The sequence below is a fragment of the Dendrobates tinctorius genome, unplaced genomic scaffold (genome assembly GCF_039654945.1).
Source record: "Dendrobates tinctorius isolate UK_male_01 unplaced genomic scaffold, ASM3965494v1 ptg000298l, whole genome shotgun sequence".
In the NCBI taxonomy this organism is placed as follows: domain Eukaryota; kingdom Metazoa; phylum Chordata; class Amphibia; order Anura; family Dendrobatidae; genus Dendrobates; species Dendrobates tinctorius.
Genome location: NW_027361965.1, coordinates 294,786 through 310,625, shown reverse-complemented (window position 1 = coordinate 310,625; position 15,840 = coordinate 294,786). Strand labels below are relative to the sequence as shown.

The 15,840-nt window shown below is 53.4% G+C and overlaps 1 protein-coding gene across 4 annotated transcripts in view; it reads right to left on the bottom strand.

The window, feature by feature from the left end:
- Positions 1–13,346: 13,346 nt before the first annotated feature.
- The window catches only part of ZMYND15 (zinc finger MYND-type containing 15), a 65,553-nt gene continuing 63,059 nt past the window's right edge, over positions 13,347–15,840 (bottom strand). For 3 of the 4 annotated variants that reach the window (XM_073560579.1, XM_073560577.1, XM_073560578.1), the window contains 6 exons: positions 15,585–15,673; positions 15,390–15,491; positions 14,870–14,996; positions 14,056–14,114; positions 13,666–13,826; positions 13,347–13,566 (listed from right to left, as the gene is read on the bottom strand). In XM_073560579.1, the coding sequence (XP_073416680.1) occupies positions 13,383–13,566; positions 13,666–13,826; positions 14,056–14,114; positions 14,870–14,996; positions 15,390–15,491; positions 15,585–15,673 (722 nt within the window). In that variant the 3' untranslated portion in view covers positions 13,347–13,382. Of the gene's footprint in view, positions 13,567–13,665; positions 13,827–14,055; positions 14,115–14,567; positions 14,770–14,869; positions 14,997–15,389; positions 15,492–15,584; positions 15,674–15,840 lie in introns of those variants that run through there. The other variant, XR_012226956.1, reaches the window with a different exon arrangement.

Genomic DNA, 15,840 nt, shown 5'->3' with positions numbered 1-15,840 from the left:
TATGTCCCACAAGTACTGGGCAGGACTTTATATGAACTTTACTTTGAGCCAGAAAGGCGGTTTTCTGTCACCAGTTTGGGTTTTTGGCTAATGACGCAATTAACCACCCAGAGACTTTAACCATACGTCTTCCTGTGTCTACCTCGAGGAGCAGCTAAGTGAGCCCACCCTCCACATCTCTATATACAGTGGGGAAAAAAAGTATTTAGTCAGTCAGCAATAGTGCAAGTTCCACCACTTAAAAAGATGAGAGGCGTCTGTAATTTACATCATAGGTAGACCTCAACTATGGGAGACAAACTGAGAAAAAAAAATCCAGAAAATCACATTGTCTGTTTTTTTTTTCATTTTATTTGCATATTATGGTGGAAAATAAGTATTTGGTCAGAAACAAAATTTCATCTCAATACTTTGTGATATATCCTTTGTTGGCAATGACAGAGGTCAAACGTTTTCTGTAAGTCTTCACAAGGTTGCCACACACTGTTGTTGGTATGTTGGCCCATTCCTCCATGCAGATCTCCTCTAGAGCAGTGATGTTTTTGGCTTTTCGCTTGGCAACACGGACTTTCAACTCCCTCCAAAGGTTTTCTATAGGGTTGAGATCTGGAGACTGGCTAGGCCACTCCAGGACCTTGAAATGCTTCTTACGAAGCCACTCCTTCGTTGCCCTGGCGGTGTGCTTTGGATCATTGTCATGTTGAAAGACCCAGCCACGTTTCATCTTCAATGCCCTTGCTGATGGAAGGAGGTTTGCACTCAAAATCTCACGATACATGGCCCCATTCATTCTTTCATGTACCCGGATCAGTCGTCCTGGCCCCTTTGCAGAGTAACAGCCCCAAAGCATGATGTTTCCACCACCATGCTTTATAGTAGGTATGGTGTTTGATGGATGCAACTCAGTATTCTTTTTCCTCCAAACACGACAAGTTGTGTTTCTACCAAACAGTTCCAGTTTGGTTTCATCAGACCATAGGACATTCTCCCAAAACTCCTCTGGATCATCCAAATGCTCTCTAGCAAACTTCAGACGGGCCCGGACATGTACAGGCTTAAGCAGTGGGACACGTCTGGCACTGCAGGATCTGAGTCCATGGTGGCGTAGTGTGTTACTTATGGTAGGCCTTGTTACATTGGTCCCAGCTCTCTGCAGCTCATTCACTAGGTCCCCCCGCGTGGTTCTGGGATTTTTGCTCTCCGTTCTTGTGATCATTCTGACCCCACGGGGTGGGATTTTGCGTGGAGCACCAGATCGAGGGAGATTATCAGTGGTCTTGTATGTCTTCCATTTTCTAATTATTGCTCCCACAGTTGATTTCTTCACTCCAAGCTGGTTGGCTATTGCAGATTCAGTCTTCCCAGCCTGGTGCAGGGCTACAATTTTGTTTCTGGTGTCCTTTGACAGCTCTTTGGTCTTCACCATAGTGGAGTTTGGAGTCAGACTGTTTGAGGGTGTGCACAGGTGTCTTTTTATACTGATAACAAGTTTAAACAGGTGCCATTACTACAGGTAATGAGTGGAGGACAGAGGAGCCTCTTAAAGAAGAAGTTACAGGTCTGTGTGAGCCAGAAATCTTGATTGCTTGTTTCTGACCAAATACTTATTTTCCACCATAATATGCAAATAAAATGAAAAAAAAACAGACAATGTGATTTTCTGGATTTTTTTTTCTCAGTTTGTCTCCCATAGTTGAGGTCTACCTATGATGTAAATTACAGACGCCTCTCATCTTTTTAAGTGGTGGAACTTGCACTATTGCTGACTGACTAAATACTTTTTTTCCCCACTGTATATCAAGCTGAGTGAATGTATGTGTGTGTGTGCATGTATCAAGCCCCGCCCACTCCGCATAGCCACAGGGAAAGAGCTCCTGGTTCGGGACACCCAACAACCGTTGTGACAGACAGCTTGGCCTCACATACACTGCACACACAGCTCTGCTGCAGGGACCCTCTGATCCCATGTATACGGGGTTATATACTTCCCCCAGTGATGTGAAATAACACCCTGCTCAGTGACCCAAGCTGACACTTCTACTCCAGCACAGCCCTGCGTCTGGCTCCTCCCAAGCACGTGACTGGTCACATGGTCGTGACATCATCCCAGGTCCTTTAGCTGCACAGGATCTCGCATCTACCGAGAGTTCAGGCAGAGAGGAAAAAAGCAGCAGCAGGCGGTGTGGGACGGTGCCATCCTCTCCGGCAGCAGTGACGGCCCCTCTCCGGAGATTCACTCTGCACTGCTAGCTGCCGCCAATGTGCTGATTGGGACATAAAGCCGAGAAACTCTTCGGACCGGGGATTGCACCAGCTGCTGGCTTGACAGGGAGGAAAGAAGAAACCCACCACACACAGGTGGAGCCCCCACTGTCAGTCTGCGCTAGAGAAGAGCAGCAACATGAACAACATGTATGCCAGCAGGAAGAGGCGCAATCCCGTGCAGAAGGTGTAAGTCACACCCGTGCCATGCTACGGGAACAACCCGTGAGCGGTGGAGGGACACTGCTGGCATGGAGAGGACGGGACAGTGCTGGCATGGAGGGGACGGGGCAGCACTGTCAGCCCAGTGACACTGCCTGCCACTGTGTGTATATAAAGGCTGTGCTGCAGAAACATGCTGTGTATAAAGGAGGAGCGTGAGGTGCAGGAGGAGGCTGTGTATAAAGGAGGAGCGTTAGGTGCAGGAGGAGGCTGTGTATAAAGGAGGAGCGTGAGGTGCAGGAGGAGGCTGTGTATAAAGGAGGAGCGTTAGGTGCAGGAGGAGGCTGTGTATAAAGGAGGAGCGTGAGGTGCAGGAGGAGGCTGTGTATAAAGGAGGAGCGTGAGGTGCAGGAGGAGGCTGTGTATAAAGGAAGAGAGTGAGGTGCAGGAGGAGGCTGTGTATAAAGGAGGAGAGTGAGGTGCAGGAGGAGGCTGTGTATAAAGGAGGAGTGTTAGGTGCAGGAGGAGGCTGTGTAAAAAGGAGCATGAGGTGGAGGAGGAATAAGGCCCCTTAGGCCTCTTTCACATTTCAGTAGTTTGACGTCAGTTGAAATCCGCCGTTTTTAGAAAAAAACGGATCCGCCATTTTTTTGGGTGGAATCCGGTTTTCCCCATAGACTTACATTAGTGACGGATTGCGACGGATGGTCGTCCGTTGCATCCGTTTTTTTGACGGATCCGTTATAATTTTGGCGTCCGCTGTCTGGAGTGGACGGACATTGAAACGTTTTTTGCGTGCGTTGAAACGGCGGATAGCAACGGATCCGTCACTGTGCGCAATGTGCTATAATGGACGCCTATGGGCGACGGATCCGATGCAAATCGTCGATTGACGGAATCCGCAAACAGATTCCGCTTTTTTACACTGAGCATGCCCGCAAGAGCTCCCAGTCATGTAATTTAACCCCAAAAGCCGTTGTGGCAACAAAAAATGCTCTCTCACCCTATATTGTATATTCCGGGGGGGCACATATTTTCCTCCACACAGTGGGTACGGTATGGAAAGTATTCAGACCCCTTTACATTTTTCACTCTTTTTCATTGAAGCCATTTGGTAAATTCATAAAAGTTCATTTTTTCCTCATTATTGTACACTCTGCACCCCATCCTGACTGGAAAAAACAGAAATATAGAAATGTTCACAAGTTTATTAAAAAAGAAAACCTGAAATCTCCCATGGCCATAAGTGTTCAGCCCCTTTGCTCAGTATTGAGGAGAAGCACCTTTTGAGCTAGTACAGCCATGAGTCTTCTTGGGAATGATGCCACAAGTTTTTCACCCTCGGATTTGGGGATCCTCGGCCATTCTTCCTTGCAGATCCTCTCCAGTCCCGTCAGGGTGGATGGTGATCGTTGGCGGACAGCCATTTTCAGGTCTCTCCAGAGATGCTCTGTTGGGTTTAGGTCAGGGCTCTGGCTGGGCCAGTCAAGAATGGTCACAGAGTTGTTCTGAAGCCACCCCTCTGTTATTTTAGCTGTGTGCTTAGGGTCATTGTCTTGTTGGAAGGTAAACCTTCGGCCAGGTCTGAGGTCCAGAGCACTCTGCAAGAGGTTTTCATCCAGGATATCTCTGTATTTGGCCGCATTCATGTTTCCTTCAATGGCAACCTGTTGTCCTGTCCCTGCAGCTGAAAAACACCCCTATAGCATGATGCTGCCACCACCATGTTTCACTGTTGGGATTGTATTGGGCAGGTGATGAGCAGTGCCTGGTTTTCTCCACACATACCGCTTAGAATTATCACTAAAAAGTTCTATCTTCATCTCATCAGACCAGAGAATCTTATTTCTCATAGTCTGGGAGTCCTTCATATGTTTTTTTTAGCAAACTCTATATGCGGGCTTTCATATGTCTGGCACTGAGAGGCTTCCGTCGGGCCACTCTACCATAAAGGCCTGACTGGTGGAGGGCTGCAGTGATAGTTGACTTTGTGGAACTTTCTCCCATATCCCTACTGCATCTGTGGAGCTCAGCCACAGTGATCTTGAGGTTCTTCTTTACCTCTCTCACCAAGGCTCTTCTCCCACGATTGCTCAGTTTGGCTGGACGGCCAGGTCTAGGAAGACTTCTGGTGGCCCCAAACTTCTTCCATTTAAGGATTATGGAGGCCACTGTGCTCTTAGGAACCTTGAGTACTGCAGAAATTCTTTTGTAACCTTGGCCAGATCTGTGCCTTGCCACAATTCTGTCTCTGAGCTCCTTGGCCAGTTCCTTTGACCTCATGATTCTCATTTGGTCTTACATGCACTGTGAGAACAGGTGTGCGCCTTTACAAATCAAGTCCTATCAGTGTAATTACACTCAGCTGGACTCCAATGAAGGAGTAGAACCATCTCAAAGAAGATCACAAGGAAATGGACAGCATGTGACTTACATATGAGTGTCTGAGCAAAGGGTCTGAATACTTATGACCATGTGATATTTCAGTTTTTCTTTTTTAATAAATTTGCAAAAATTTCAACATTTCTGTTTTTTCCAGTCAAGATGGGGTGCAGAGTGTACATTAATGAGAAAAAATTAACTTTTTTGAATTTTCCAAATGGCTGCAATGAAACAAAGAGAGAAAAATTTAAAGGGGTCTGAATACTTTCCATACCCACTGTATATTGTATATTCCTGGGGGTGGGGGGTACATAATTTCCCCCATGTACTGTATATTCCTGAGGGGCACATACTTTCCTCCATATATTATATATTGCGGGGGGGCACATACTTTCCTCTGTATACTCCTGTGATGTTGAGATCCTGTCGGCTTCCCCCCTTTACCATCATTACCATTTGTGCTGCTTTCCTGCTGACTCTCAGGCGCTGCGTCACTGTCAGGTAATTTGTGGTCGTGTTATACGCACCCTCCAGGTTCCAGGCCCGGCTCTTGTCCTGACTCTCAGCCGCTGCATCACTGTCAGGTAACTTGTGGTCGTGTTATACACACCAGGTTCCAGGCCCAGCTCTCGTCTTGACTCTTAGGTGCTGCGTCACTGTCAGGTAGTTCGTGGTCGTGTTATACGCACCCTCCAGGTTCCAGGCCCGACTCTCGTCCTCTCAGGCGCTGCGTCACTGTTAGTTAATTTGTGGTCGTGTTATACGCACCCTCCAAGTTCCAGGCCCGGCTCTCATCCTGACTCTCAGGCGCTACACACAGTCAGGTAATTCAGGGTCGTGTTATATGCACGCTCCAGGTACCAGGCCCGGCTCTCGCCCTGACTCTCAGGCGCTGCGTCACTGTCTGGTAATTCGTGGTCGTGTTATACGTACCTGCCGGGTTCCAGGCCCGCTCTCGTCCTGACTCTCAGGCGCTGTGTCACTGTCTGGTAATTCATGGTCGTGTTATACGCACCCTCCAGGTATCAGGCCCGGCTCTCATCCTGACTCTCAGGCGCTGCGTCACTGTGTGGTAATTCGTGGTCGTGTTATACACACCCTCCAGGTTCCAGGCCCGCTCTCGTCCTGACTCTCAGGCGCTGCGTCACAGTCAGGTAATTCGTGGTCGTGTTATACGCACCCTCCAGGTTCCAGGCCCGCTCTCGTCCTGACTCTCAGGCGCTGTGTCACTGTCTGGTAATTCGTGGTCGTGTTATACGCACCCTCCAAGTACCAGGCCCGGCTCTCATCCTGACTCTCAGGCGCTGCGTCACTGTCTGGTAATTCGTGGTCGTGTTATACGCACCCTCCAGGTACCAGGCACGGCTCTCATCCTGACTCTTGTGGGAGGAACGGCCCCCGTCGAGTGTCCGGGCCAGAACCAGTGTGACAGACAGATGGACTAGGGGAGGGACCAAGACAAAAGAGGTGGGGAATTCCGGGGACGATGAGTCAGCAGACCGACACAGAGACAGCAGGAGACGGTGGGAGCGGCTAAGAACGAGAGCGACTCACCAGTGCCAGGGAGGACGCTCACCAAGGACTCCAGAGGGACGGTACCGAGGTGATTATCCGGGACTTGCTGCCCCGCTCCAGCCCACGGCCGCCGCGGGTTGAACTGGGTTGAACTCCAGCCCGCGGCCGCTGCTGCCTCTCCCTGGCCCACGGCTGCGGCCTGCCCGCGGTCACCCGTGGCCGCTGCCGTCTCGCCCCAGCCCGCGGCTGTGGCCTGTTCCCCGCCACCTGCAGCCGCCCTGTTTCCACCAGTGGCTGCGGCTAGTCCTGTACAGCCGGCGGCCACCACTGTCCCGCTCCGGCCCGCAGCAGGGGCCTGGCCTCTGCTGACCGTGGACTCCCCGCCGCAGCTGTTAGCTGCGCAGGTGGCCTGTCATTCGCCACCACACATCGCTGCCACTTGCCCCAGGCCAGGGGCTGTGGCCCAACCATCCAAGGACTCCGCCGGAGCCTGTGGGGCTCCAGTGTCATCAGCGCACCGGAGTGCGCGAAGACTTCGTCATCGCCTCAGCAACTGGGCCCAGCAACTACTACGCCGAAGGACCATCAACTCGAACAGTGAGGGACATCCGGACGGCTAAGTTGACTTTTACAAATTAAGGACCCGTAGTCGGCCATACCGCGGCCCAATAGTGACCGGCTGTTGCCGGGAGTAGTCGTGTTCTACCCGTTTGTGTGTGCCTGTATAGAACCCCTGCAAGGGCAATCCATGTTACCCCTTTTGTGATCAGGCCGGGACTGAGGAAAGTTCCCTCTAGTCTCATAAACGTTAACATAAAAAGCTCCTAACTGTCTCGAAACTCATCACTGCATCCTGCGTACCTGCAAACACCACATTTGGCGTCGTCGGCAGAATGCAGTCTCCGAGCGCAGATGGCGGTGCGCCTGATCAGAGTAGGGATGCGGGCGCTGCGGATGATGGGGGGCCCCAACAGACGTGGGGGAGTTGAGAACCCGGTTGTTCAGTCGGATGCAGGGGGAGACCATCACCCAGTATATGAACGCCCTCCAGGAGCTACACACCGCCATAGAAAGGAAGGACGGAATGGGGGTAGGGCCCATCGACATGACACTGTGTGATCTGTTAGTGACTGGACTCCGGGACCCGCTAATCAAGCAGGCAATGCGGGAACAGGTCCGAGTGAACCCACGTTTAGCCTCCAAAGTGGGTAGTCAGGCCCGGGTGCGAGAGCAAGAGCAGGGGATGACAGCTCCTGTGGGGAAGGCCCGGAGCATGGAGTCTTCCGTAAGTGTTGTCGAAGAACCTCGATGGATCGAGGAAATGAGGCAAGAACTGAAGAGTATCCGGGGCGAGCTGGCTGAAGTGAAGAAAAGAACGGAGCCCGCGCCTGGCTACAATTCTGGGCCCTGGGGGCCTCGCAATACCTGGGGTGGCCGAGCCTCACCACCCCGGTGTTATGAGTGTGGAGAACAGGGCCACTTCGCACGGGAGTGTCCGCGGCGTGGGAAATACCCACCCCGGCGGACATTAAACTAGAGGGCTCCAGGCATGGGGGACGCCGCTCGGAGCCGGAAGCCACAATGAGGGGTGGTGGAAGTCCCGAAGAACTGGTCGCTAAGTGCCCAATAGTATGGGCCGAAGTCGAAGGTCGTGCTGTACGGTGCCTAGTGGATACAGGGTCGCAGGTAACGACCATGCCGGCAACGTACTTCCTGCAGCATTTTCCGGAAGCTGCAAGGCCCCAATGGGGGCCCATGATACGACTAGTGGCCGCAAACCAACTGCCGGTACCTGTCGCCGAAGTGGTGTGGCTTCAGATGACATTATGTGGTAAATCCCTCGGCCGCCGGGGAGTGGTCCTAACCCAAGGAGAGACTAACGACCGTCATCCGATCATCTCGGGCATGAACATACTGCGGGAGTTCGGCAATCTACTCCTCAACAATACCACGCAGGAGACCCTAAGTCAGTGGGGTTCTCGCACGGCCCAGGGGCAGGTCTTCCAGCGGTTGGTGCGGGAGGCACGAGTGCTCCAGGAGTGTCAGGAGGGTGAGGTGCTGGGCAAGTTCATCGCACCGGTGGCCCCTCCTTTCGTGCTTCCTCCGGGGCAGACGGTGGTGGCTCTGCCGATCCGCGCCCCGATACCACTGGAGGGCGTGGAGGTGCAGGTGGAACCATGTTACTCGGAGCGCCTGCACCCTGGCATCCTGGTGGCCCGCTCCCTGGCCACAGTGTGGGAAGGGACCGTCTTGGTACGTTGTGTCAACCTGGAAGATCAGGATATCGCCCTGAAGCCCCGGGCCGAGATGGCCAAACTGGTGAGGCCATTGGAGGAGATGCTGCCGGTCCCCGCAGTCCAGTTGAGGGTGCAACCCGAAGATCTCTGGGCAGTGACGGCACAAACCCAACAGGCTGCCGCATCCTTGACCCAAGAAAAAGGTCGAGCCATCCTGGAGAGAATGCGGGCCAAACTATCCGGCCTAGCGCCAGCCCAGCTTCTCAAAGTAGAGACACTTCTTGGACAATTTTACATCACTCATGGGATCCCCACGGCAGGAGCGGCCCCCATCCGGGAGCGATATCGGCAAATACCAACGCAGCTATACCAGGAAGTGAAAACTCTGTTAGCCCAAATGCTTCGTAAGGGGATCATACGAGAGAGCCAAAGCCCTTGGGCGGCCCCTATTGTCCTGGTTCGGAAAAAAGATGGCACTTTGCGTTTTTGCGTGGATTATCGGAAGTTGAACGCCTGCACCATCAAGGATTCGTATCCACTACCCCACATAGAAGAGTCTCTGTCCGCCCTGGGGACCGCAACGTACTTTTCAACCCTTGACCTGGCCAGTGGGTACTGGTAGGTGCCAATGTCGGAGGAAGACAGGGCCAAGACGGCATTCATCCTTCCCATGGGACTGTTCGAGTTCAATCGGATGCCGTTTGGGCTGGCCAACGCCCCAGGAACTTTCCAGCGGTTGATGGAGCTGTGTCTAGGAGACCTCAACTTTGAAGCCACGTTGATATACCTGGACAATATTATCTTCTCCGCCACGTTCGAGGACCACCTGAAGCGGTTGGGGCAGGTCCTCGGCCGGCTGCAGAAGTACAGGTTAAAGGTAAAACCCCAGAAATGCCACCTGTTCCGCACCCAAATCGAGTACCTGGGGCATACCGTCTCGGCAGAGGGCGTCCGACCATCCCTGGAAAAGGTCGCTGCCGTCCAAGGGTGGCCTACCCCCGAGACGGTGAAGGACGCGCGGGCCTTCTTGGGGCTGGCTATTACCGTCGGTTCGTGAAAAATTTTGCACGCCGAGCTCGAGCCCTGCAGGACCTGCTGAAGGGGGCTCCCGCCGGGGCGAATGGTCGGAAGATCCAATGGCAGCAACCGCAAGACGATGCGTTTCAAGATCTCAAGGCTGCTCTCTCGGACGCCCCGGTATTGGCATATGCGGATTTCTCGCAACCGTTCATCCTACATACCGATGGGAGCCTTCAGGGACTAGGAGCTGTGTTGTCACAGGTGCAGGGCGGCCAGGAGAAAGTGATCGCCTTAGGTAGTCGGTCGCTGCACGACTCTAAACGCAACCCGGACAATTACAGCTCCTTTAAGCTCGAGCTCCTCGCGGTGGTGTGGGCAATGACGGAGCGGTTTACAGAGTACCTGGCGGGCTCCGAGGTAGTAGTGCGGACCGATAACAACCCATTAGCCCATTTGGAGAACGCCAAACTGGGGGCCCTCGAGCAACAGTGGGTGGCTCGGATGGGCAAATTCAATTACAAGATCATTTACAAACGGGGAGCTGAAAACATGCACGCCGACGCACTCTCCAGAATCCGACACACCACTCCAGGGAGAAGTCGAGACGACGAATTAGAGGCAGACGAGACGCCGTTCGCTCTAACCACCGCCGCGCCTACAATCAACGCGCAGGAAGCGCCTCATCCGGGACTCCTAGGAGGGATGCTGGAACAGCCCTGCGACAACTAGATCCAGCAGCAACAAGAAGATACAGAAATTGGACTCCTGCGCTGATGTGTGGCCACCAGTAAATTGCCCACGGGCTCACAAAGACAGGCCTTGACCCAAGATATGTTGCTGATGTTGCGCCAGTGGGAAAAACTAGCCATCAAAAAAGGACTTTTATATCGAAAAGCCACGTCACGAACCATGTCAGCTACGATATGGCAGGTGATCGTGCCCGAAACCCATCTCAACCAACTGGCCCAGGAAGTCCATGAAAAGGGGGCTCATTTTGGTGCTCAAAAGACTTTACAATGGCTACAGCAGATAGTGTACCACCCACGCCTGCACGCTGCTGTAGAAGAAGTTTGTCGAACCTGCCGTTCGTGTGAGCTCGCTAAACCCCCTGCGCAACGAGCCCCGGTGAAAACTATTGTAACATCAGCCCCTCTGGAGCTTCTTACGGTGGACTATCTAACCATAGGTCCTGCCTATCAGGGGTATGCCCATTGCCTCGTTATGGTGGACCATTTCACCAAGTTTGCCTTGGTCACCCCCACCTGAGACCAAACTGCGGAGTCGGCTGCCTATGTGATTTGTAAGAACTTTATTCAAGTGTACGGCTGCCCACAACGAATACATTCGGACCAAGGGGCGTGCTTCCTAGGAAAAGTCATGGAAGAGCTACACCATCTTTACGCCATACCACCCGCAGGGAAATGGAGCTTGCGAGCGATTAATTCGTACGCTAATCCAAATGCTGCGCACCCTGGAGAGCGACCGCAAGGCCCGCTGGCCTGAATATGTCTCCGAGCTGGTGTGGGTATATAACAATTGGGTGCATCAAGTGACTCGTTATACCCCCTACTCATTGCTGTTCGGACGGGAAGGAAAAGGAATTACGGAGGTGGAATTGAACCCGGAAGAACCCCAACCCTGGACCGGAGTATCCTCGTGGGTCCGGAACCACCGACACCGACAGCAGACGCTCCACCGTATCGTCCATACAAAGCTCCAGGATCTAGAACACCAGGGTGGAGCACTGCCCCCCACCCATTGATTTTCAGACTGGGGATCGGGTACTCGTACTTGATCAACGCCCTCAAAACAAGTTAGAACCACGGTGGGAAGTAAACCCGTACCGAGTGTTGCGCCGAATAAGCCCCGATGGGCCCGTGTATGAAATACAATCCGAAGGAAACAACGCGCCCCTCACTCGGGTTGTGCACCGTAACATGTTACGATCTTGTACATCTACCGATCCCCCGCGGCTCAAACCGACCCTCCCGGTCCCCGACCCCATACCCCCGGTCCGGTCCCCATACCCCCGGTCTGGGACCTGGATGACGAAAAGGACTTCCCCGTCGCATCTGCAGGTCGCCCTAATAGTAGCACTACAGTAGACCCGGGCATCCCACCAGAACCAACTATTCGACCACCCTCCACCACCCCAGAAGACTCCACTACACCTGAGCTTCGACGCTCCGAGTGGTCAACAGCTGGCAAACCCCCTGAACGTTACGAACAGGACCAGTTCATATGGCGACAAGGAGTCCCAAAAAGCAAACCCGAATCTACAAAAACCCACGCCCGAGGACTGGCGAGCGCACAGGGCGGGGGAGTGTGCGAGGAACGGCCCCCGTCGAGTGTCCGGGCCGGAACCAAGGGAGCCGTCATCTGGGTTCTGGGGAAAACTCCGTCATCTGGGTTCCGGGGGAAACTGTCCCCGGGGGGCAGGATTCAGGGACGGACCGGTGTGACAGACAGATGGACTAGGGGAGGAACCAACACAAAGGAGGTGGGGAATTCCCGGGACAATGAGTCAGCAGACCGACACAGAGACAGCAGGAGATGGTGGGAGTGGCTAAGAGCGAGAGTGACTCACCAGTGCCAGGGAGGACGCTCACCAAGGACTCCGGAGGGACGGTACCGAGGCGATTATCCGGGACTTGCTGCCCCGCTCCAGCCCACGGCCACCGCGGCTCCAGTTCAACCCGCGGCCACCGCTGACTCCCCCCGGCCCGCGGCTGCGGCCTGCCCACGGTCACCCGCGGCCGCTGCTGTCTCGCCCCAGCCCGCGGCTGCGGCCTGTTCCCCGCCACCTGCAGCCGCCCTGTTTCCACCAGTGGCCGCGGCTAGTCCAGTACCGCTGGCGGCCACCACTGTCCCGCTCCGGCCCGCAGCAGGGGCCTGGCCTCTGCTGACCGCGGACTCCCCGCCGCAGCCGTTAGCTGTGCAGGTGGCCTGTCATTCGCCACCACACATCGCTGCCGCTTGCCCCAGGCCAGGGGCTGTGACCCAACCGTCCAAGGACTCCGCCGGGGCCTGTGGGGCTCCAGTGTCATCAGCGCGCCGGAGTGTGCGAAGACTTCGTCATCGCCTCAGCAACTGGGCCCAGCAACTACTACGCCGAAGGACCATCAACTCGAACGGCGAGGGACGTCCGGACGGCTAAGTTGACTTTACAAATTAAGGACCCGTAGTCGACCATACCGCGGCCCTATACCCGGCTGTTGCCGGGAGTAGTCGTGTTCTACCCGTTTGTGTGTGCCTGTATAGAACCCCTGCGAGGGCAATCCGTGTTACCCCTTTTGTGATCAGGCCGGGACTGAGGAAAGTTCCCTCTAGTCTCATAAACGTTAATATAAAAAGCACCTAACTGTCTCGCGACTCGTCACTGCATCCTGCGTACCTGCAAACACCACACTCTCAGGCGCTGCGTCACTGTCTGGTAATTCGTGGTCGTGTTATACGCACCATCCAGGTTCCAGGCCCGGCTCTCATCCTGACTCTCAGGCGCTGCATCATTGTCAGGTAATTCGTGGTCGTGTTATACGCACCCTCCAGGTTCCAGACCCGGCTCTCATCCTGACTCTCAGGCGCTGCGTCATTGTCAGGTAATTCGTGGTCGTGTTATACGCACCCTCCAGGTTCCAGGCCCGGCTCTCGCCCTGACTCTCAGGCGCTGCGTCACTGCTGTCTGTGGATGTATCGGGGCGTTGTGGCGTCCGCTGCCCCGTTTGCTCCCGGAGATACAGGTAGTGATTCTTACACAGCGGCCAGGAGTAAATGTAAATCCTTCTTTATTGTTGGCGCCTCTGATCACTTTCGCTTCCTGCATCGGTTACGTCCGGGTTTATCCTTCTTTTTCTGCGGAGAAGCCTCAGCCACAATCTCAGGGGTTGCGATCTGGACGGTGCTATATGGGGCGTGATTATTATTGCGCTTCATGGTGACGCCGTGGTGGTATTTGTAGATCAAATAGAAAAGAAAAGCGTTCTTATACCTGAGGCAGAGAAATAGATCATTAGCTCCTCTGTCACCATCCAGGGAGCAGCACAGGATCTGTAACATTACACGGGGCCACGTCTGCTCGCCCTCTCACCATGGCAGGTTGTTATCTGTGGCCGCACTTCTCAGTGGTGAGCGGAATGGGTTGATACTGGGGGCACTGACGCTGCCTCCCATGGCTGCAGCAACCACCTGACCGTCCACATCACAGCTGTACCGCGAGCAATCGGAGAAATAAGCCGGAACCTTCATAGCCTGGAACACAGGAGAGAAGATGTTCTGTGCCCGGAGCACCCCATCACCAGCAGGGGGCGGGGTCACAGCTCCCTCTTATCTGTATCACCCTGCAGGGGGCGGGGTCACAGCTCCCTCTTATCTGTATCACCCTGCAGGGGGCGGGGTCACAGCTCCCTCTTATCTGTATCACCCTGCAGGGGGTGTGGTCACAGCTCCCTCATGCAGTCGGTTTCTAGGTGTTCTCTACCTGTAGTCGGGGTAATGTACTCAGCCAGGTGTCATCCAATCCAAATCCAGAGTTGAATCCTGCAGTAGGAAGAGCAGATGTGTCACATATGTAGATTACAGATCAGCTAATGACCCCTCCCTGTAGAACCTTGGCCATTGGTTGTGCAGAAGAGGGTGGAGCCATAGAGATTTGCCTCCGCCCCTGCTTAGTCTCTACAGTAATTGTGAGATCATGTGACCTATATGTGTGTATGTATACAGTATATACAGCTCTGGCAAAAATTAAGAGACCGCTGCACAATGTTCAGTTTCTCTGATTTTTCTCTTTATATCTTTGAGTAAAATGTAAATTGCTCTTTTATTCTATAAACTTCTGACAACATGTTTCCGAATCTCCAAGCACTAAATTTTGTATTTTCAGAAAATGAGAAATGGTCAAATAACAAAAAAATGCGGCGTGCTTGTAGACTTCAAATAATGCTAAGAAAACAAGTCCATAATCATTTAGAAACAACAATACTAATGTTTTACCTCAGGAAGAGTTCAGAGATCAGTATTCTGTGGAATCCCCATGATTGTTAACCCCAGCTTTCCTCCAGTCTCTCACGCTGCTTCTGGGTGACCTTATGCCGCTCCTGGTACACACATGTCAGCAGTTCTTCTTTGTCTGATGGCTTGTGACTATCCATCTCCCTCCTGATTACATTCCAGAGGTTGTCAGTGGGGTTCAGGTCTGGAGATTGGGCGGCCATGACAGGGATTTGATGTGGTGGTCTCTTAATTTTTGCCAGAGCTGTACAGTATATATATATATATATATATATGATACTGACCAATCACGAGGTCGGGCTTCGCCACTTGGAGGACGTGGTAGGGTCGGGCGTGAACCTTGATGTGTATCCCCCGGACGCCTCTGTGATTATCCACGTATGTAATGTCTGAGCAGACCACCTCTGATCCCTGTGGGGACACGCAGGGTTAATATGTCTGGTCGGGGTGACTCTAAGGGTATGTGCACACGCTGCGGATTCTGCTGCGGAATTTTCCGCGCGGATTTTACAAAAACCGCAGGTAAATCCGCAGTTCAAAAGACCGGCGGTTTATCTGCGGATTAGCCTACGGTTTTCCCCTGCGGTTTGACACCTGGACAATGGAGTAGGTGTAAAACCGCTGCGGATTCCGCACCAAGAAGTGACATGCTGCGGTTCTGAAACCGCAGCAAATCCGCGCGGAAAATTCCGCACTGTGTGCACTGCGGTTTTTGCTTTCCATTGATTACAATGGTACTGTACACCACAGCAGAATCCGCAGCATGTGCGCACACCCTAATCATCCGCCCTCCCCTGCGCTCACCTTCTTGTATATGATGAAGCTTCTCTCATCTTCCTCCATTGGGAGGTCAGTGCCGAAAAACACCAACTCCAGGACCACCTGCGGCATCAGCACGACCAGCTCCTGCCAGGAGAACACGCGGGAGATTCACTGTAGTACCCGGAGGGGGAGACAAGAATGCAGGTCGCATGGCCGCGGTGGAGGACGCGCACTCACCCAGAAGAGCAGGACATTGCGATATTCATCTATGGCCTCTAAGATGTGGATTTTTAGCGACCGTTTCTTCAGAATATTCACTTCTGGAACTGAAGAAGGAGAACAGTTTTGACCTGGACACAATGTTGGATTCTATGCACCCGGCTCGCCAAATGCGGGATTAAGGGGCACCCCAACCTTCCTTATACTGGAGATGGCCAGACCGGTGACAAGTGTGGAGAAGGGAGGGTGTTATGATTAGGTCACGGAGGAGGAT